The 24,516-nt window shown below is 37.5% G+C and overlaps 1 protein-coding gene across 1 annotated transcript; it reads right to left on the bottom strand.

The window, feature by feature from the left end:
- Nucleotides 1–244: 244 nt before the first annotated feature.
- Nucleotides 245–23,339, bottom strand: LOC5566369 (clavesin-1). Its single transcript, XM_001650711.2, has 3 exons — nt 23,119–23,339; nt 807–1,571; nt 245–745 (listed from the first exon to the last, which is right to left on the bottom strand). Exons 2-3 carry the CDS (start codon nt 1,521–1,523, stop codon nt 491–493), a joined length of 972 nt encoding a protein of 323 aa, XP_001650761.1. The 5' UTR covers nt 1,524–1,571; nt 23,119–23,339; the 3' UTR covers nt 245–490.
- Nucleotides 23,340–24,516: the final 1,177 nt, after the last annotated feature.

The raw sequence follows: 24,516 nt of genomic DNA, 5'->3' as shown, positions 1-24,516 counted from the left end.
TGGTTCTGGTGGCTTATATTTACCAACGAGATTTTCAAAGCGAGAAAATGATTTCAGCTCAGTTCCAATATACTACATACATAATATGAATTGAAAGCTTGCATTTGGCATATTTGTAGTATCAATAGGGTATCCCATATTATTTTAATTGACATTTTGTCTTAGGCTGATAAAAACCGGTGCTTTTACCCTAAATAAGATTTGAGATTACCGAACCGCGCCATAATTTATCGTTTTGTCTATGTGTCTATCTATGTATCTGTGTAAATATTGCTTTTGGACGGCATGTCCACAAACCAACTCTTTCTTTAAAACGTATTCTCCGTAAACTGGAAGTCGCTTTAGAAATAGCAAATAGTCAACGAAGAAAAAAAAAAAGGTTCGTCTATCAGATGAACCCCGACGCCTATATGAATAAAACTCAACATTACCATATGAATTGCTATTTTTTGCAAACTGCGCAGAGTTCCCTCATCAGCATCATCTTGGTTTAATCTACTTGTAACTTTCGAAATGTACCAATCGCTCCAAGCTCCAGTTGATCACTTTTGTCATTGATCCCTAGTTCCACATCGTTAGCAATCTCCATGTCCATCTCGTCATACGCCATCAACAACGGTCGCATCTCTTTGCAGCGCTCCTTGAAGGATTTAATCAACTCTGCCTTGGCAACTTTTCCACCGCACTCTTTCGGTAACAGGTTTTTATCCACAACCTGGTATAACTCTTCCCAATTTTTGTGAAACTGCAAAAGTTTTAAGTTTTATTGAAAGACTTTTTCAATTCACATGAATTAACAAACTTACAAATGTTCTATTCCGAAGATTCTCAGTGGCCAACTGCAGAGCCAAGTTAGCGATCGTCAATCCAGCACTCGGAACGTTTACAAAGTGCACTTCTTGGGCTCTCATGGGAATCGAATTGTTGGCCACTTTGGAAAGCAATCGAATTTCACTTATCGACAGTATGTTCAGATGGGCCAATGTGATATTCGAAAAGTCGCACACCAGAATAAACCCTGCACAGAGAAACTCGTTTGATTCGGCACACAGTTCGGCAGTCATCATGTGGAGTCGACACGCATGCCGAGCAGTGAACCTGGTGGGATCTAATTCGAAAGTGGTGCTAAACCATAGGGTGCGACCTTTGCTGTCCCGTTCCGGCAGTAGAAACAGATATCCTGTGTCAACCAGTGCACTTAGATCCGGATCCTCAATGTCCAAGCGACCGAACCAATCCCGATGCAGTATTTTGGAAGCAAGATAGCGCTCCAGTAAATGGGTGACGTTGATAAAGTTGTACTTTTTTGCACGGAGAAATTTCAACAGGAAGATGGCATCGGTTCGAACGTTTTTGATTCGTGGATGCTTGACAATCCAATCTCGAAGCTGGGCTATCATTTGTTGACGAATTTCTGGGTCCTCACGAAGGTGGATCAGGGCGTGCTGTTGGAAGTGTGGGTCCATTTCAGATAGAAAATCATCGCACGATTCTGGGACTTTGTCCAGACAGGGAACGGCCATTATGGTTGAGTAATATTTATTGAGATGAGTTCAAACCGAGACAAACAGCTGAAATTAGAACTTGATGCACTTAGTATATAATGAAGACTGAGTCTACACAGCATATTCACAACTGTTGAAAACAAGCAATTAAACAGTTTACTACAACGGATTAAAATGTTCCCTCTCAGTGTGTCACAATCAATAAGTTGCGGAGCACGGAATTGCATTGAGTGTTGTATCATTTAAAAATACCGTACGAAAAAAATCTTAAACATATATTTTGTTTAACCCCCCTACCAATACAAAAAAGTGCAAAAGTCCATAATTCGAAAGAATAGATAATTGTTACTCAAATTTTCAAAAGTAAAACTAAATTTTTTTTTCAAACTAAAATTTAGAATTTAGATCAATAATACTGTACATATTTATCCCATTTTCAATTCATAAAAATATGACAAGAAAACCAAAAACCCACCTTTAGGTTGCCAAGCGATCAAACATGATCAGAATCACCACGCTGATGCTGTAAACGACAAGCTAGGGGTTTCCACTGGTGTTGTACAAAATACCACAGCGCGACCACTGAAGTGGTCATTATTGCAGGTGTCGTAAAGTACAGAAGAAGATACCCGCAATATAATGGGAAGCACACGTTTGTTTTCTAGGTAGAGGTTAGTGGGATGGATTCGCAGTTTCCAAACAACTATTGCAGGACGGACTGTGATTCTTTGAGTTGCAGAAGTTTATTCAAGGCCATTTTTTAATTACATAGGCTTGGACCATCTTCAGAAGAGTTACAAATTGTATAACGAATAACAAAAAATGTGCTAACTCGTTATATGGTTTGTAACTTTTGCTGAATAAAAACATAACAAAAACGTTCCAATTCATCTATGACACGCTCCAAGGGGAAGAATCTTTTGGATACATTAGGAGTTGATCATTATTTCAATTACGAACGTTTTTAATGTTTTTAAATTTATAGATTTATCGATTATTACGGCGAAAACTGCTTTTTTGATATGCACTCCAACTTTGGCAAAGTCTTAAGATTATGAAACTTTCTAAGATAGAAAGTCATGCTACCATTATATATTTGTGCATTTTAGACATGGGTTCCACAGCATGTGCAATCGACTATCACGGATTTCGAATAAGTTTTTGGTATATATTTATTTACTTAAGACATCCATGCAAAAAGCCCTTCGACTCTTGTGCCCAAAGTTGACAATTAGACAATTTGACAAAAGCACATGATTTTGCTTACCATTGAAACCATTGAAACCCTATGTTAACCCCTCTACCGGAAGCTTCTTTTTTTACCCTAAAAAAAATATTCAAATCGCGATAACTTTTTTGTTTCTTTGTATTTTTGCACCAGTTTTTCATAAGCTCTCAAAAATCTCTTCTAGTTTTAGAATATGTGTCGATATTGATTATTGGTCATCTGGAACAGGAGATATTCCAAAATTCCTTGGGGACCGACGCGCAATCGTGAGACGAATTAATCATAATCATCGATGACAATTACAAATCGGGATTCCTCCAATCATGTCATCAGGGATTTATCCTTAAATACCTATATGGACATTTTCATGGACACTTCCAGGGTTTCCGCAAGAACTCTTTCAAGCAATCTGTAAGAATCCTTTCATGAGTTGCTCCGGGAATGTTTCCATGAATATCTCTAAGTATTCAGCCAGATATTTTGAACAACACCACAAGTGTTTCCGTCGAAAATTTCACTAAGGTTTTCATCTATGATTCCACCTTAAATAATTTTCATAATTCCTTGAGAAATCATTATAGATATTTCACCAGGTTCTTTTTATTTCGATGCTTCCTCTTATGGCTCTTCTAAGAATTTCTTCAAAGCTTTTACCAAGAATTCTCACAGGCACTTAACAGAATTCCTAAGAGATACCTTGAGAATTTTCATCAATCATTTCACCAGGAGACCTTGCAAAATTTTATCCAAATTTTTGTTTAGGAATTCCATTTGAGAGTATTCCAAGAATTTCATCAGGGTTTTGTCCAGAAACTTTCTCAAATGATTTTTCTTTTTGAATTGCTTCTCAGATGCATCTAAAAATTTCGCTGAACGTATGTTCTCTACAGAATTTTGAGACCATTAATATTTTGAGCAATTTTCTTATAAAATTTGTTCAGAACTTTTCCCGTGATTTCAACTGGATTTTTTCCAGGGATTCATTTATGAATTACTCTAGGGATTTTTCTTGCCCAGTGATTCCTTTTAAAACAATACAGGATTTTTTGTTCGAACTCATACAGGAATTTCTTCAAGGATTTGTAGAAGAACCACTCATATAAATCCAGAGATCAGTCCTTTCGCTCAGGTAAAAGTTATATAATGATTTTTTTGGAAGTTTCGAATAATGTCTTCTATGGATTTATTTAAATATTCATACTACAGTCGACTCACCACATCTCGATGTTCTGCAGGGTGATTACTATATCCTGTCAGTAGAATAAGTAATCATACTAAAAAGATGGTTGTATGAATTTTAATTACCAGTGCATATCCAGTTTTGGACATCTAAAACATTTGTCTTCGCAATACATAGATAATATACTAATTTTTTTTACCTCAATTTCCAGCCACGAGCGTTGCTTCAAAAGCATTACAGTTAACACGCGCGTTATTCAGAAGCATATATTTTAACCAAAAAAGACATATTTTTTTCGCTAAAATTTTCCATAATCAGTCTTATGCTATTCCCTAGTAAGTCTAGAAGATTGTGATAACATGCTGTTTCAATCAGGCAATTTTTTCAGCGGAGTTTAGTCTAAAATACATGTCTGTGAAAAACGTGCGTGCCAGGTGCAATGCTTTTAAAACAGCACATATGACTAGAAACTAAGGTAAATGAAAAAAGATTTCACTTCATAGATATGCAAAACAGGATGTACACCGGAAATTAAAATTCATACATACATCTTTAATGTACGATCGTTTACTTTACTGACAGGAATTAGTAATCACCCTGTACATCTCGATATATCTCCTTATGTCGATGATTTTCTCGATTCTACATACATTTTCACTTTCCATATCTCGATATCCTCCATATCTTGATATCTCCCTATCTCGATGTGATTTTCATTCTCGATCCTTCTGAACTTATTCTAGTAATCTCCTCAGAATTTTATAAAAGGATTTTTCGTGGATTTTTTTTTTCAGATATTATACAGAGATTAAGAAAAGTTTTTTTTTCTACAGAGTTTCTTCTCCTCTCTTCTTTTTTCTACAGAAATTCCTACTCCTCTCTAAATTTCTGTTCAGATTACTTCATGAAATTATTCAAATATTCAACCAGGGAGTTCTCCAGAAAATTCACGATCCTTACTGAGTTCCATTAGGTGGTTTTATTGATTATCATTTTTTTAAGGAAAAAAGATATATGTAATAATTGGTCGGCGTTAAGTCAGAGGGGACCAAGTACAAAACTTGGGAAAATTGGATTATTCTCTCATCAGATGCGAAATTACATTACCTTCGTTACACTTTGATCAGATTTGATGAATGCTGTAAACTGCGAGAGATATGCAATAAATTTACTTTGGATGATCAATATAAATCGATAAAAGTGTGCAGTCAGAGTGGACCAAGTGTTTTTACCATAATAGCGAAAATGATCAGCGCACTGAGGAATGCGAGGAAATAAAAAGCATTTCAAGAGATTTGACAGATTTTTCGACATTGAATGATTCTTCTACTTATCCATCAATAGAAATTTATAAATATTACTTAATTCGATGCATTTGATTTTGATTTTTGACCATTTACCATATTTGGATGGGTGGTCAGAAATTGCAACAATTTCTTTGCAGACAGAGCGGACCAAGTGTTTAAAAGCAATTAACTGATTGATTATTGCATTTTTTGAGTCAATTACAGAGTCCGACAGAAGTTTATGGTAGTTCTATGGAATGTCCTAGGACCCGCTTATTGGACCAGTATATTTTGGTTGGTACTCAAGATTTTCACTTGGTCCACTCTGACTGAACGCGTATTTGAATATTTATGGTCTTCAATACCCTGACCCTGCAAAACCTTAATTTTCAAGCCATCAAAATGCCACTGATTTAGGGATTGACGATATGGATAATTGAAGAATTTACGATACGATTGTCGAAGGGTCTTGATAATCTGTTTATCTTAGAGATATGCACCCAGTTTGACCATGCAAGCATTAAATGATTGTTATTTTCCTAGAAATTGTTCAGTCAGAGTGAACCAACTCACTAAACGGTGGTTTTTAGTTCAGTCAGAGTGGACCAAGTACACATAGCCCATCAAAAAACCGTTCTTTCAGAGGTTTAGATTATGATTTTTCATGATTGTCACTTCACATTATATTGTTTGAAAGTAACACAAAAATGTGTAGAAATATTGAACCAAAATTAAAACGAGTTCAAAAATTACAGAGCGTTAGACTTTAAACCGATTTTTCTCAAAATATGAAAAATGCCACTTGGTCCACTCTGACTTAACGCCGACCAATTATTGAGGGAATTGTCCATAAAAAGTATCCCTTGTAAAATTGACCTACTCTGATTAAAATGCACCAGTAATACTTATAAACGACTGCATCTTAGTTCTTCCAAAGAGAACTAAAATAAATTGACTAAGCATTTATTTGAGAGTATCTCCAAGGATTTTTTTCAAAAATTGTTCCGTGAGATTTCATTAAGAATCATTCCAGTGATTACTTCTACAATTTCTCCGGAGATTTATTCAAGACTCACTCAAGAATTTGCCATGGGATATTATAAGGCATTTCTTCATGCATTACGCCAGAAAAAAAAAACTTCAAAATATTGATCTGTGCGGTCCTCCAAAGATTCTTCCAAAATATTCTTCTGCAATGCAACCATAAATTCATCTTATGTACGCCATTGGGGTTGAAAGGGTGAGTGAAAGGATGGAAGCAGAGTACGCCAACTTTGTTGCTCTTGCTTCAAGTGCAAATGTGGTTAAAATATCATTTTCATTTTCGAATCGACGCCTAAATTATCTTGATTATATTTCCATTATGTGTCACTTTGCTCTTATTCTATGATAAAAATCAGTAATGCTACCAGACTTGCATTTTGTCACCTTCATTCACAAAAGAGATGATCAATGAAGGGAAATTGATCATGCGACTTACTCTCTTATTCCAGCACACGCTCGAACTCAAAAGCCCCTTGGCAACTTTTCATGCTTTCAAGCTGAAAGGCTTTTTATGCATGTGTATCAAACAATCAAAACTGGTACTACACTCTTTTTGACAAGTCGGTGTGTTGTACTTTCAACTGCATGAGAAAGTTCTTTTGAATCGAATCGTCCATTCGCCAACATCAAATTGATTCGCGCTAGTTCGGTCATCTGAATTCAATTTATGCCTTCTTATTATTCTGCAAATTGCACTTTTTTTCAGCAAATTCTGTCACCATGTCAGCAAATAGGTAAGTTTTTCTTTTTCAATTATGATATAAATTTGTGAATTCGTTCCCTTCGCTTGGTGTTTAACGTTTTGTATTTGTTTCCAGAAACAAAAAATCCGGACCTAACTCAGCGTCCTCGGAGAAAGGACAGTGGTCGTTGATTCCGAAATTGAATCTCTCATCATTGGAAGTGACATGGATTGTGCATCAACCGTCGTGCCCAAGGCAGCTGCCCCGGACTCTGTTGTCATTGTTCGACAGCAAACTTCAATCTCATCTGCCTCGGTAGGAGCACGTGGATCAGGTTTACCTAACCCGATTGCGGACAGCTTATCCAAAGCTCATGAACTGGAGGACATTGAGGACACCACATCTCGTTATTCAAAACGGAAGAATGATGAGGATCTTTTTGCGGCGAATGGTCGTCACGATGACCAAATTACCAAAAAATCTAAGGGAGACGAAGGACAACCAAAAACTAAGGTTATGTTGGTCAGTCGTATTCGTGAACTAACGACTGATGATTTGGAAGAATGGCTTCGTAACCTTTATCCATTAACGATAAATTGTTAACTAAGCCATTTGTTCCCCGATTTAATGGACGTGGTGTGAACTTGGGTTGAATATGGTTCGACTGTGTCGATACGGAAGGCAGAAATTGGCTTGAAGCTCAAGTAAAGAGCATTACCGATTCGTGGACTCGGGGTAGCCTTGATGTATTCGACTGGGTTGCAGGCTCCACCCCTGCATTGGATCTTGTGTCGATACCATGGCTCAAAGACGAACGAACATCAGCTCGGTTATTCGGTTCTTGATTATCAGGATAGTGATGATTGTTGTGGAGGAAAGGTAGAACACAAAGGGCCCGCTTTGATGGCCTACGTGCTCGAGCTAGTCAATCTAGCCCCTCTACCTTATTCTGAATCCTAAATCCTGAATGCGGTACTCCGATTATTCTTTCAAAATATTCTTCTACAATGCACCCATAAATTCATCTCATGTATGCCATCAGGGTTCATCCCAAGAATCCTTTAGTTATTCTCTCATAAATGCTCTCAAAAGTTTTCTAGGGGTTTTTAAATTTCTCCAGGAATCAAGCATTTTGCTAGAGGTTACTCCAGGGAGTTATGAATAGATTTCTCCATATAAGATGTCCCAAGGCAAGAAAACCTTAGAAATGACATTGTAGACAAAGTGTTGAATATGATTTCCAAATATGTACAAATATTCTACAAATCAAACAGATTTTATTTCATTTCGAGATAATACAAGACGTAAAGGGGGCTACATTTTTCCAAGCAAGTTGAAAATAACGCAAAAATCAAAATTTATTTCCAGAACACAAGTTAGCAAAAACTAAAATAAACTTTGTGTCAAACACATTCGTTGTTATTATATGGTTTCAAGCTTCAAGAAGAATGCCTGAAGGTCTGCTTGTATTTCTTTAGAAGTTACATCGAACATTCTTGAATGGAAGAATGTCTCCAATGATTTCTTTTTTATAAACTACAAGTGAATTTTCAAAGAATAACCGAAGAATGATGTCCTTCCTGCACTTAATTCCTGCACAAATCATTTAAAAATAGTAAATCGAGAAATGTTTTCAGGATTTTTCCTAGAACTTTTTCCAGTGCTCTTCCTGATTTTTTCAAGATAATCTTCATGAGAACTCTTACAAAAATCCAAAAGTGATTTAACCACCTATTTGTTTAACTTTTTTCAGAGTTTGCTGTAGAAATTCAGACTTCTTCTTGAGACTTCTAAGACAGGGATTAAATCCTGAGAAAATTAAGAGTATCTCTCACCTATCGTTTTCTGTAACAATTATGATCCGTAATACATCATGAGAACCTATTTATCATCTTCTGCTAAAGCTCTGATTAGATCGGTGGGATGACAGTGCATGATATCCTCATCTAAACAAGCTCCAAATCTGGGGACATTGTTGCTACCAGATATTCGGGGATTATATGTCATTCCAGTACAATAAGCTAGAAAAATGGATTTTTTGCACATTTGGCATAAGAACATTTTTCGATTCACATAGCTGATTTTCAAATAACTGATAAAATATTGATTCTGTCTTAGTGGCTTCCCAGACTGGATAATACAAAACAAAGTATCAAGTTGTAATCGTCGTAGAACCGCATCTCACACTTCGAAGTTGTTGACGAAACGAACCTCTAACTAGTTGACGGTGCAACGTATTTAGCAAATGACTTGCTTCAGGCCACAAGAAGAGAACAACGAAACGAAACCGCGCAGTCATAAAATGTTTAAATCCTACATAAAAAGCTTTAGCTCAACATCTGCTCGGCAAAACGATCGGAATCACCCACGAAAACAGGAAACCCCACCACATCAACGAAATCGCGAAACAAAAAAAATCACTCTGTAAAAGCTCCCGTGCCCGCAGAAAGACCACATGGGAAAACCGATAAGGCGCGTGCCTCCACACATGCGATTAAAATGTTCAAAATCTCCTACAAATCGGTCCGAGCTTATTAAAGTTTATAATTATACCGCTTCCGCCAAATCATAGGTTTTAATGTACGATCAGTTTTACACCATTTAAAAGCATCCCGCTTTTCGTTCCTTCGTTCTACTTCGTCTGTGTCTTTCCATCTCCGTATATCTTCGCCGGACCCTTTTTTTCTCTTTCCTTTCTGCTTCTACGGCTTCCATATTGGTTGGTTCCGTTCCGAGTGCAACGCAGTGAAAGAATATTGTGATCTATACAGAGAGTGAAACGACTTGAACATGAGCTGAGCAACTGCGACCAGTGGGCCTTCCTATGGGTCCATATGGGATGGATGCAGCGGAGGGCACAAAGCACGAAACCGAGCAAATAATCAACCAAAGTTCATCGCGCGCTTTACAGCGGACACGTACCTTAGAGGAAGTGGTTCTCAACTCGATGTTATGCAGTGCCTTGTGGTAACGTCCGCGTCAAGGTGTATTGACTAGGTGTACTAAGATCTGGAGAGCGTGGGTCGCAGTCGAGGATGTAAAGAGGCAGCCATGACTCGATTGAATTAGCGAAATATTGTTTGCGAGGTTTTATCAAGTTGATTGATGTAGAACCAATTAAACAAATAAATCAAAAAATAATAAATCAATCAATAAATAAAGCTTTATTCAGTTCTATTATATTAGAACAACTAGAAATGAAAATCATGTTTGAACGGATACTAATAATAAAATAAACTTTCAAATATAGTTTTGCAGAACGTATAGATACATTTCGATGTGCATAAATCACCTAGAAAGGAAAATGCCGCCAAATGCACACCTTTATCTCGACATTGAGAAATGCTGTTCACCAGCTTTACAACAAGCGAGAATCGAACCGCTTCTCATTCAGAGCGTAAGTCGTGCCAAGAACAAGAAAATTTTATGTAAAAACAATGTTTTTCTTTGCACTTCGGTTCCCTTTTCGATTCCCATTTTCGCCTTGTGGCCTTTGCTCGGAGACACGTCCCGTACGAGTTCGAGTGTTGTTTGTGAGTTATACATCGTTGCTCGGTTGGAAAAAGCTTGCAATGTATGCAACAACGTGGTCCTGTGCATCGCTCTATGCTTTGCCATTCAGCTTCTTCTTTTCCTTGGCTATCGTTCCAACTGGAACAGAGCCTGCTTCTCAGCTTAGTGTACTTCAACAGTTTAGGGCACTTCCACAATTATTAACTGAGAGCATTCTTTGACAAATTTACTATTTTTGCTTTCGTAAATCATGTGGCAGCCATGATGATACTCTATGTCCGGGGATATCAAGGAAATGTCCATTACGAAAAGATCCTGGACATACCGGGAATCGAACCCACACACCATCAGCCTGGCTACGCTAGGTAGCCGCGGACTTTACCATAAGGTATGTTCAGCATCCCTAAGGATGGAAGAGATCAACGACAGCAATAACAGCAAAAGGGTCCATGAAGAGGGCGAATCAAATACTGGCACAAATAAGAACAACTAGAAGAAGGCGACCAAAAAGGCATCAACGGAACGAGAAGCGGGAAAAGTCGTTCACTGATGCTGTTGTTGACTGACCAAAGCTAAACACGACAAACACAAAGCGGTGAAGCGTAGAAGATTGTGAAAGATGAAACCTTATAGCGAGCTATGCTGTGGGCTCGAAGGAGAAAGAACTCTCGATTGGCCTCCACGAGATGGTTCAGGACCGATTGGAAGTTCTCGGATTAATGTGAGCGGGTTTGGTTACGATTTATGAGCATGGATCGATGAGGTTGCATTGCACGCCACGGATGCCAGATTTTTTTTCTCAGATTGGACTTTAAGGTGGAAAAATATATCCAATTTCACTGCACACTAGCTTTTTCTTATTGGCATTATATCCCCACTGGAATTGAGCCTGTTTCGGAACTGAATATTATAGCATCACTTCCGCATAACTTGTCCCAAAATTTCACTAGGGGACTCAGCTCCAAAAGGTAGCTAGAACAAACTTGTGTATTTTTTATATTATATTTTTTGCACGAGTAGAAATCTGAATCCAAAAATAAAATTATGATTCATGATATCATGATTCTACTGTGTTTTTATGTTATGAAAATACACCATGATTTGAACTCATGATATCTTTAGTCCACAGTGCGCATCGTACCCTCGTGCAGTACTTACTTTACTTTTGCTGGCTCTACGTCCTTCAAGACATGACCTGCGCCACAATGTTACGCCAACTAACTCGGTCCATGGCTGCTAACCTCCAATTCCTCGATCGCCCCACACTTCCAAGATCCTGCTCTACTTGGTCAAACCACCTAGTTCGTTGCGCTCCCCTTCGTCTTGTACCAGCCGGATTTGAGTTGAACACCATTTTTGCGGGATTGTTGTCCGGCATTCTCACAAAGTGTCCCGCCCATCGTACCCTTCCAGCTTTGGCGACTTTCGTGATACTGGGTTCACCGTAGAGTTGCGCAAGCTCGTGGTTCATTCTTCTCCTCCATACGCCGTTCTCACATACTCCGCCGAAGATCGTCCTAAGCACACGTCGTTCAAAAACTCCTAGCGCTTGTAGGTCCTCTTCGAGCATTGTCCACGTCTCATGCCCGTAGAGGACTACCGGTCTTATTAGCGTCTTGTACATGGTACACTTAGTACGGAAGAGAAGTTTACCAGACCGCAAGGTCTTGTGGAGTCCATAGTAAGCACGACTTCCGGCAATGATACGTCTTTGAATTTCTCTGCTGCAGTTGTTATCCGACGTTATCAATGATCCGAGGTAGACAAATTCGTCCACCACCTCGAACTCATCCCGTCGATCGTCACGCGTCTGCCTATGCGAGCTCTATCGCGCTCGGTTCTTCCAGCCAGCAGATATTTCGTCTTCGTAGTATTTACCTTCAATCCAACCCGATATGCTTCACGTTTCAGCTTGGTATACTGTTCAGCAAGCACCTGGAACGTTCTTCCGACAATGCCCACGTCGTCAGCGAAACAAATGAACTGGCTGGATTTATTGAAGATCGTGCCCCGCATGTTGAAGCCCGCCCGTTTCATAACACCTTCTAGCGCAATATTGAACAGGAGGCAGGAAATACCATCGCCTTGTCGAAGTCCTTTGCGTGTTTGAAACGGGTCCAATAATGCACCCGATATCTTCACACAGCACTGTACACTATCCATCGTTGCTTTGATCAGTCTAGTCAGTTTCCCGGGAAAACCATTCTCGTCCATAATTTTCCATAGCTCTTCGCGGTCGATGGTATCATAGGCACTTTAAAATCGATGAATAGGTGGTGGGTAGGGACTTGATATTCGCGACACTTTTGGAGGATCTGCCGCAACATAAATATTTGGTCTGTCGTCGATCGCCCGTCCACAAAATCGGCTTGATAACTTCCCACAAATCTGCTTGCCAGTGGCGATAGACGGCGGAAGATGATCTCCTCCGGTAGCTGTTCTGTATCCCAGATCCTAGCTATCAATCGGTGCAAGACAAGTGGCCAACCTGTCCGGACCCATTTTAATAAGTTCTGCTCCAATACCATCCTTTCCAGCTGCTTTGTTGTTCTTGAGCTGTTTGATAGCATCCTTAACTTCACCTAACCCAATCTGGCATTGTTCGGAAAGGGCTTTCTCAAGAATATTATTTAGTTTACATTAACAAAAAAGATCTAAATAATATTGAAGCTTTAGAAAAAGCAAAACTTATGTTCGATGGCCGTGTGATATGGGAACATTTCCAGAAACCTGGAGGAAATTACCAGAACCTCACTCAGTGCCGTCGGTGCCAATAGTGTGGACTAGTGATCCTTTATATCTTATATGATCCTTTAAATCTTATAAAGGATTTTTAGTGTGGACGTGGTACAAAAAATTGTCTCATGGATGCAAAATGCATGATTTGCGGAGGTTCTTCTCACGCTAAGTCCAGTGAAGGAAGATACCACCAAGTTTATATGCTCGAATTGTGGGGCCAATCATAAGTCAAATTTTTGGGATTGCCCTTCACGCAAGAGGGTCGTTTGCGGAATTTGCCTGGTAGAGTATCGAACAATACTCATTTTTCAGTTAACGATCGCTTGATTAGGAATCATACCCATAAGAAAGATCATAATCATGCTCATTCACAAACTTATTTTAGTCCGTCGGGTAGCCGTTCGAATCTTTTAATTTCGAATGTATCTACCCACGATAAATCCTTTGCCGATATTGTAGCAGAAAATTTGAACTCCTCCTTTATTCGTACTATGAGTACCCATTCTACTTGTTTCAAATCAAATGAAAAAAAACCCTAACGGTAACATCTACTCCGCCTCTTAGAGTACCGAAAATTCTAACGGAAAATCGTCAAATGTACCCACTTCAAGTGATATTTATTTATCGAAATGATCGACTTGATGGGGCATGTGGAGGAGTTGCAATCATCATACATAGGCCGTTTTCGTCATTTAAAACTATAGTTTTTGAAACTTTAGATGTTTCAGTTGGAACACAGCTTGGTAAATATACTTTCATAGCTGCCTATTTTCCTATTCAATGCTCTGAGCAGCTATTTGCTCCAAACTGACATGCAAAAATTGACTCGCAATAAGTCAAAATTATTCGTCATTGGTGACTTTAATGTCAAACATCGGTCATTGAATGATTCTCAAAGTAATTCCAACGGCAGAGTTTTATTTGATAAATGCTCTTCAGGATATTTCTCAATTCAATATCATGATAGCCCTACATGTTTTTCCTCTTCTAGAAATCCATCTACGATTGACTTGGTCTTAACCGCCTCTAGTCATCTTTGTAGCCAACTGATTACTCATGCTGATTTTGATTCTGATCATGTCCCTGTTACATTTCAAATATCCCATGAAGCGATTCTCATTCCTATCAGCTACAATTTCAATTATTTTCGCGCCGACTGGAATATATATGAAACATATATTGACTCTAATCTTGATGTTAACATTTCTTTACAAACAAATCTTGATATTAGCAATGCTCTTGAAACTTTAACAAATTCCATTGTTAAGGCCAGGAGCATTGCAATTCCAAAATTTGAATCCGTGATTATAAACGATGATCTTAAACTCTTGATCCGTCTTAAAAACGTGAGGAGAAGGCAATTTCATCGCACTCACGATCCTGCTCTGAAAATTATATGGCAAGATCTGCAAAAAGAAATTAAAAACGATTTTTCACAATTAAGAAACAAGAAATTTGAAAATAAAATTTCTTAAATGGACCCTGTCTCTAAGCCCTGTTAAAATTATCTAAAATTTTGAAAAAAAAACCTCAGAACCAATATCGGCATTGAAAGAGGAAAACAAATTATCACTAACTAATTGCAAAAAAGCTCAAAAACTTGCTAGACAGGTTGAATGCGCGCACAATTTTATTTTAGGACTTATTAGACCAATATAAAATCAAGTTGCTCAGGACTTCGAAAACTTTCCTAATTAAGAGAACGTTTTCGAAACGTTTTCATATGTTTAGAAAATTTAAACATATGAAAGCCCCTGTCGATGATGGAATTTTCTACATCCTCATCAAGAAACTTGCAAAAAGAAGCTTATCATTTTTAGTTGACATCTTTAACAAATGTTTTCAGTTGGCATATTTTCTTGACAAATGGAAAAATACCAAAGATGTACCAATTTAAAAACCAGACAGAAATCCTGCAGAAGCTTCTAGCTATCGTCCAATCAGTTTGCTCTCCTCCATCAGTAAACTTTTGGAAAAGGTCGTTTTGAACAGAATGATGGTCCACATCAATGAAAATTCAATTTATGTCAATGAACAGTTCGGATTCCGACATGGACATTCAACTTTCACGTGTAACAAATTTTAAACGTTCCAACAAATCTGAAAACGATTCTTCTGGTATTGCTTGAAAACTTAAATTTTCCAACATACTTTAGTAGAATAATCCAAAGTTATCTAAGTCGAGTCTGGTACACGACACTGAAGACGGCATTACAGTCGAGGTCGAAATACGCGTATCTGCCAAAGGATACAATCTCTAGTGAAATTAAATGATACTACGACGTAGCCTGCGTGTAGTGAATTGCAAAGAATTTTGGATATATTTTCTTCATTCTTCGGAAAATGGAAGATTTCTTCTAATGCTTCCAAAACTCAACTTATAAAATTTCCACATATACCAAAAGATCTTCATTTTAAACCTTCAAGTAGACATGTTGTCACGTTGGGAGGGGTTCCAATGAATTAATCAGATGAAGTTAAGTATCGAGGGCATTCAAGTCAAATGTAACAAACATGTAAAATGGCTTTATCCGCTCATTAACAGAAAATAGAAACTTTGTCTTAAGAACAAGCTCTTTATCTTCAAACAAATTTTCAGACCAACCATGTTGTATTTTTTTTTAGCTAGTTCGTTTATTTGAGGCTCAAATGCGTTTAACGCTTAATGGAGCCGTAATTCATTTTTTGTATACATATTTCATACAATTAATTGGCTCTTTCAGAAATGCATTAATATGGGATAGAGCCAGGGTACTCGTGGCACCTCGAGGTTAGTGGTCACAATTTTTAAAGGATGGGCATGGTAGGGATTGGGATCAGGGTTCTCAGCAGCTCATCCGGGAGGTATAACGTGGCATCTTGATTTCATGGCAATGGTAGCGATTTCTTGCCGGTATTCGACTGCCGGATGGCCAGGATTCTCAATTCAACACAAAGGGGACAAAACACAAAAAAACTGGGGAAGAGAACATAAGAGAATTAAACTCTTATACAAGACAAGCGAAGAAAATCGTAAATTGCGACCATATAAATAAGATCGCGGTTGCCCAAGACATCTCTAACTGGAACATAGGGTTGTCTACCTCGGGCCGCAAGGGTATCCAAAAATTGCGCTCTGGAGGCGTCCATATCCGGGCACTGCCAAACTACATGATCGATGTCATCATAACCGGAACCACACCTATTACAAATATTGCTCAGCGCGAGGTTAATCCTGTGTAGATGTGCATCTAGCGAGTTGGACATAAGTCTTGACATCACGCGAATGAAATCTCGATTTGCGTCCAAACCTTTCCACCAGGCTCGCAAGGAAATTCTAGTAATTATGGAATGTAACCACCGTCCCAGTTGGCCATTTAGCCAATCGCTTTGCCAACCGTGGAAAGAACTTTGACGTACTAAATGAAAAAAATCATCGTGTGAAATTCGTCTATCATAAATCTCACCTTCTTCAGCGCCCACCTTTGCGAGAGAGTCCGCCTTCTTATTGCCATAAATTGAGCAATGCGAGAGGACCTATACAAAGGTTATCTTATATGGTTTTTCGACCAGTGCACACATCTGCTCTCTTATTATTGTAAGAAAGTAAGATGCATGCTTTACAGGTTTCATCGATCGGAGTGCCTCAATAGATCTGAGACTATCCGAGAAGATGAAGAAGTGGTCTGCGGGCATGTTAGAGATCATCCCCAAAGCGAAGTTGATTGCTGCCAGCTCAGCAACATAAACCGTGCAAGGTTCCTGAAGTTTTCGGAAGGCGGAAGAGTTTTCATTGAAGACACCGAAGCCAGTGGATCCATTTATACGTGACCCGTCATTAAAATATCTCCTGGAGGAATCGACATTCTGAAACTTTGCGTTGAAAATACGTGGAATAGTTATACATCGAAGTTGATCTGGAATTCCATGAATAGCTTGTTTCATGGATAGATCATATTCAACAGAGGAACTGTCATTGGTGAAGCGTACACGTGGAGGGTTATAACATGGAAGGCTAATGTCATTCATTCATGTCATCCAATTTAATCAGGTGGCAGTTTGCTGCTGAGAGAAAACAGAAAGGGGGCCCAGATAGCCGTAGCGGTAAACGCGCAGCTATTCACCAAGACCAAGCTGAGGGTCGAGGGTTCGAATCCCACCGGTCGAGGATATTTTCGGGTTGGAAATTTTCTCGACTTCCCAGGGCATAGAGTATCTTCGTACCTGCCACACGAAATACGCATGCAAAAATGGTCATTGGCATAGTAAGCTCTCAGTTAATAACTGTGGAAGTGCTCATAAGAACACTAAGCTGAGAAGCAGGCTCTGTCCCAGTGGGGACGTAACGCCAGAAAGAAGAAGAAGAAGAAGAAGAAAACAGAAAGAGCCATACTCTAGAACAGATAGAATAGTTGTTTCATAGAGTTTTATGAGATCTTCCGGGTGAGCAACCATGTTCCGGTAATTGTTCGTAGAAAATTGATCCTTTGTTGGCATTTTTCCGTTAAATACCTAAAGCCTGTCCACGTTAAATTTCGGACACCCAAATAATGGCAGCAAAAAAAAGTTACTCATAATTCAACAAAAACAATTGTTTATTTCAGAATAAAAGAGTTATATCTACAAAATAAACAGTTGACAAGGATGTTAATCCTTCTTTCTGTAAAATTCTCGAACTTTCTGTGGTACACCCGCCATCCGTGTCCGAAATTTATCGTGGACAGGCTTTAATATGAGTTCGCCAAGTGCCTTTTGAATCAAACCAGACCCCAAGGTATTTTGAAGTCAAAGACTGGTCGATGTCTGTCGAGCTTTAGTTGGGCAGGATTGCGCTTCCTAGAAAATACAACCAGTTGAGTTTTTTGCGACGCAAACTCGATCCCTAAATTTCTAGCCCAAGTGGATAGATTGTCAAGGGAATTTTGCAATGGTCTTTGCAGGATTTCTGCTCGTGGGCCCTTCATAGAGACCACAGCGTCATCTGCAAGTTGTCTAAGCGTGCATGGTTCTTCCAAACAGTTATCAATATCTTTAACATAAAAATTATAAAGCAAGGGACTCAAACATCAGCCATGGGGAAGGCCCATATAGCTAATTCTGGAGGTTGTCAGTTGACCGAGAGTGAAGCTCATGTGTTTTTCTGACAACAGATTGTACAAGAAATTATTCAATATTCCAGGTAGTCCACTATTGTGCAAGTTTTCTGACAATATTTCTATGGAAACTGAATCAAAAGCGCCCTTAATATCCAAGAAAACCGTAGCCAATTGCTCCTTGTCAGCAAAGGCTAGTTGAATATCTGATAAAAGGCAATCGTTTGTTCCTTTACCCCTGCGAAAGCCAAATTCAGCCATGTTGTATGCTGTACCAAAATGGACTAGCTGTTGTAATACCAGGAAGATAGCTCTGCAGAGAATTCAAATAAACATTGGAACAAATGTCAAATAAAATAATTGACTCGATAAATGCGTTATATATTCAGGTTAAGTTAGGTTAAGTGATTTGAAAGCATTTTTTCTTTTATAAATAGGTGCAATCAACTCACCTGTAAACATTCTGAACTACAATGGCAAACGAAACATATTACAGTTGTTAACAAAATTGTAATGAACGCTTAATTTAGTTCTACCAAATTTGTATGATAGTGTTGCCTAACACACATTGGCGTAGGAACAGGGGGGGCCAGGGGGGCCTGGCCCCCTCCAGAATCATCCAGGCCTCCCCCAGAATTTTTGATGATGATAGATACAAAAAATTAAAACAAACAAACAATTTAACATGAAGCAAAATCTTCTTGTTATTGACAAAAATTTCTTCAGTAGTAACTTTTTTTTATGTTGAACAGCACAGTAACGAGAAAACCTCGCTTGTGTTATACAGCATCAGCGTGATGGTTCTGACTTGGGTGTATCACGCGACAACCGAAAGTTTATCCGTCCGACTGTCGATCGATTGGTTATTGTTAGAACTAGCTTCTTGTTGTATTCGATAAGTGCAATTTTTCGACATCTCCGTTGCCAAAAATACCGTGGTACAAAAGAGCGGAAGTTTGATTCCAAGAATTCATTTTTCTTCTGAATAATCCTAATAATGCTGTTTAGCATAAAGCAGCATATTCACTGGATTCTGATTTCACATGTTTTTGGAGGATACCCTGCCTGAGGTGTGTGGTGATGATGACGATTTCCCTTATAAAAATTCACTAAAAAAAATCCATACATTAATTCCTCTACTGGCAGCTTCATTTTACCACTAAAAGTATTCAAATCACGATAACTTTTTTGTTTTTTGATATTTTTGCACAATTTTTTTTTCACAAACTCTCAAAAAACTCTTCTAGTTTTAGAATAGGTGTCGATATTGATAATTGGTCATCTGGATCCGGAGATATTCCAAAATTCCTTGGGGGACTGACGCGTAGCCATAACCCAGTAAAATATCTCAGACTACAGAATTTTTATCGTATTCGGATATTCATTCCTCGGAATGATACATTAATGCGAGTATGTTGTGAAAAAATGAAGCAATTGGTGCAGCTGAGTAATAAACATTTATATTTCTGGTACAATGATGGACAAATAAAGATCTTTAAAACTCTAAAAATCTCATCATAATTTTCAGATTTCTCCAAGAATACTGAACCGATTTGTATGATTTTCTCAGAGTAACTCCTTATTACCTAAAATATATAAAATGTCCATAAACAATTTTTTTCTAAAACTTTTCGATATTCTTTATAGAATTTAAGTTGAATCTATTTCCTCAAGTAATATTTAAGGCTCAAGAATCCATCATTCAATCATCAGCAATCATCAAAAATTAAAAACCAGTTTTTTCGTTGAAATCTAATTTTCTTGAACATTACTTCAAATTTGAGCGAAAAAACTGGGTTTGAAAATTTGCAAAACGATGATGGTTATTTTCCTCTTAAGGATGGCTTCAGAACTTTTGAAATGTTTTCGAAATTAGTCAAATAATATTGTGGGACTGGTTCATATTTTCAAAGCGAGTTCTTTCTGATGAGCATCCATTCCTTCTATGTCTATTATTAGCAAATCGATTCCGGAAAAAGTTCAGTTTAACCTCGCAATCCCTCCAAAAATAATTAATTCTGTCAAATCTAATACAAAGATATTTCGGTGTCAGTTCTACTAGAAATTTTTCAGTGATTTTTAAATAGTTTTCCCAAAAAATTTATTACAAATTCTTCCACAAAGTTCATCTAATGTTCTTTAGAAGTACAGTAGGAACCCGATTTTGTCAGCCCCTCGATGAATTTTAGGCTGACAAAATCGGGAACCTGACAAAATCGGGTCATATTTGTTATTTCCGTTTTCAAAATTTTGACGTGTTAATAATTGCTTATGAACCGCGTTTTCAGCCTACATAGACTTTTGAAGGGGCGAGGGACGGACATGGGCATAGCCAGGTTTTTTTTGTTTATCAGGGGAGAGAAGACCGGCCCTCACAATTTCATTCTCAAATTTCGTGTTGAAACGATCTTTATACACTGTCTCTGCATCCTTTTTGCATGAAACATAAAACTATGCTGGACATCCACCCTACTTTTTCACAGTAAGCAAAGAAAGGTCTTAAACTCGTCTTGAGTAACGGTTCCTTCTAACGTCTTGGAGAATTCTTGTGTAACGATTCCATTTAACGTCTTGGAAAAATTTTGAAGATTCAATTCGTAGTGATTTTTTTGATCGGTAATTTTGCTCTGGCCAGTAAGACAACCAGAATCAACCTGAATCCTATTTGTACATGACCATTGAATTATCTTTAAATTTCTCCTAAAACACCGAAGTTCATAAAAAAACATAAAAATTCCTTTAGGATTTTTATTAGAAATTCCTTCGAAATGGCATCAGTAGTTGCCTCGACACTCTTCTTGGAATTCCTTTAAGTGTAATTCATAACATGTTTCAACTGGTATTTTTCTAAAAAAAGTTTTTTGAAATGCATCCTAAAGTGAAATATTGAAATAATTTATAGAATTATTTCAGAAATTTCACAGGCATTCAATCAAGAATTTGAACTGGAATTGTTGTAAAAAAATCTCTTACAGTGTGAAAACCAAAAAGTAATATTTTTAGAATCTTTCTTTAGTTTTCTTATTTTTCTGTGTTCTTAGAAGTTTTCATAAATGACATTCGATGAAGTCGAGAATATCTGGAATTATTCCTATGCCTATGGGATGATTAAATGTTTAAAAATGATCTTAGAGAAATTCCTGGTCGAATCATGGAAAAATCTCGTGAGATGTTTCCTGTAAGAAGCCTTCAATAATATTAGCAATTTTGCAAAACTTTTAGAAGTAAAATAAGAGGGATTTCTGAAGGAATCTCAAAGGCAGTTTTGAGAGGAATTTTGAAATTATCGAAAGATTTTTACGAGGGCGCAATTTATAGAGGATTTTTGGCAGTATTCTATAAAACCAGAAGTCAAGGAAGGGTGGATTTCAAGAATAATTTCTAAAGAAGATTCAGATGGACCTTATTGAGAAATTTGGAGAGTGGATAAATTTTTAAATGTTATTTATGAAAGAATCATGAGATTTCTATTCATAAAATATGAAGTTATTTCTAGAACCTAAAAGAGTACTTGAAGGAGCTTCCGGAGATTTTTTTTAGAAGTTCAAGAATAAATTGCAAAATCTTAGTGAATCTGGTAAAAGAATTCTAAGAAAAATCCCAGAAAAACCACTGGTGCGGTAGAGAAACTTTAGAACTTCAAAAGCAAAGTTGGAAAAACTGTTGGCGAACTCTCTGAAGAATTCGTGGAATGAATCCTTGCTTGGTGATTTTGAAGACATTTTTGGTGAGACTCCTAGAATTTTTTAAACTACATTTTGGAGAAATCCTCAGATATTCCTGAAGATCCTAAACAAATTAAATATGAAAACAGAAGGATACTCAAAACTAATAATTGAAATTTATATATAGAGGACGCTTCAGGAGAAATGATTAAAAAATTTGTAATGCAATCTCAGGCTGAATTCTCTAAGATATTTTTTGAGCCATTTGATAGAGATTATTCGAGAAATTTTCTGGTGAGATCAGATAGTCTGAAATAATTTTCCGTGGGAATCCCAGGACGATCTCAGTGAAAACTGGTTAACAAGTCTTTGAGAAAGCTCTGAAAAGTAAGAACATAATTCATGAAGAAATTCTCGAAGGAATTCTCAGAGGAATTGAATACCTGAAAAGATCAAAGAAGAAACACAAGACATTCCTTGAGAGTTCTTTTAATAGAATTCTTGAAAGATTACAAAAGAATGAATCTTTTTCGAAACGATAATTGAAATTTACAAAAACGACTGATGTGCCGCGAAATGAAATAAAATAAGAGATAAATGAAATCTATAAAAACTATGAAATTTATGAAAATAGTGATTATTACGACTGACATTACTTCGGTAAAACAAGTATTTGCTAGGCCCCCCCTAGGCCCCCTCCAGAGAAAAATCCTAGCTACGCCAATGCTAACACAGATTACCTAGGTATAAGAAATAAATGGAATATTTGGAATGATACTAATAAAGAATATTAGAAAAAAAGTTGTGTATATGGAAGCCTTTTGAAACTTTTAGAAACTCAATTCAAACATCCACAACACAAAAAGCCATCGCTGAATTATTTCCAGATCGTTCAACCCCCGTGGCTTACTCATCTGTCCAGTCCGAATCTAATTTCTATTCAACTCCAAATTTATTTAAAGTCATTGTCCAAGAATCGTTAATCTCTGCAGCGGAGATTTCATCATTTGCGTAGGAGCTCTTGAAATTCAAACCATGTCCGTCATCTATCACGAACGTCCTCCGGGTGACACATAAAGTCAAAGCCGCAGCGCAGCATCCATCCCTGGCCTCACTGCTATGCAGTGGTCCCGAGTCCCGTCTTCCCGTCCATCCAGAATCCCCACTCGGAACCCCCAAACACAATGGACAATGGACAGATACCTTTGGCTTTGGATTCTCCACGATCGGCATCCCGGAGCAAACCGGTTTCCCTTTATTTCACACCAGCTTATTCAATTTGGCCGAGGTGTCGTTTTTAACAGATTTCAAACGATTAATTCTCGCTCTCCGCTTTGGTCGTCGTGTCTCCTCGTTGTGGTCGCCATGGAAAAGATCGCTTTTTTCCGTGATCCTTCCTTCTCGACCAATTTCTCGATGCCTTTTGCTGCGAAACGGGCCGAGATGCCCGTTCTTTCGTTCCGTTTTTGTTCGTTTCGATTCGCTTTCCTACACATAATGCCACAGCATGGAATGCTAAAAATCCGAGAAATTTGAAGGGCTTTTTGCTGAATGGTTAACTCTTTGTTAAAAATGTAAGTTTTTTTTTGAAAGACCCTTTCCCTCTCCACCATAACACCATATTTCGCTCATTTAAGACAAATGTTGTGTTCTAATGTTTAAAAAATAATAACTATTGAGTCGATTCAACCTTTTTGTATGCAACAACGTAGCTCAGAGTATTAAGCTCAGCAAATCAAGGTGAATTTGAAAATTTAAGAAAAAACTATTTGCGTTTGTTAAGGACTGTTCATTTTATAAAGTGGACACTTTGTTTATGCTATATCTTGTTTATTTATTGATAAAATCGTAATCGGTTTTCTGTGTATCGTTGACCTATTATTCTAAAATGCTATGAAAATATAAAATCTTTTGAAATGCTTTTGGTTTAGCTCTTCAATAGTTTTTCCAAAAACTCTTAAAAAAGCTGTCCGTCAAAGTTTAACATTATTTTTCGCAAAACAAATCCTTATTTTTATGAACAAATTGTATGTTTGTATCCTTTACTATTCTACTGAAGGTAAAGCTTTAAAAATATCAATTATATTCCACCATTCTATGACATTAGGTAACTTTAGTGATTTACCCATTTATGGCCAAATTTGCTGATACACCATCCTTTCACTCCCAGCAAAAGAGAAAAGTAAAAAGCGTGTTCAAAACTAGTTTGGATTACTAAAGAAACTATATTAGTATAAACGAAAGCTAAATCGTGAGATTAAACTACAGTCTTAAGTATAAATTTTACTGTTTATGGTCATTTTACTAAAAAGTCTCATACTTTTAAAATCATGTACGCATATTTATCGATCTACAGCAAATTGTAAACAGTTTTCTCCGATTTTATTACAGCAGTGTTGCCAATTTTGATGATTGTCAATGTACTTTGATAGGTCTTCTAAGAATAAAACAATTAAGTTTCTATTGTGCTTTGAATGTGACGTGGGGACTTACTAAGTAACTCTATGAAGGCGTAAGTTATTTTTCATATTAATACTATATTTTGACTTCCGTCAGGACGTACTTTTACACAAAAAATTCTACTCATATCAATTCCCATCA

Source organism: Aedes aegypti, chromosome 2 (assembly GCF_002204515.2).
Source record: "Aedes aegypti strain LVP_AGWG chromosome 2, AaegL5.0 Primary Assembly, whole genome shotgun sequence".
NCBI classification, from domain to species: domain Eukaryota; kingdom Metazoa; phylum Arthropoda; class Insecta; order Diptera; family Culicidae; genus Aedes; species Aedes aegypti.
This window is presented reverse-complemented; position numbering and strand designations above follow the sequence as displayed.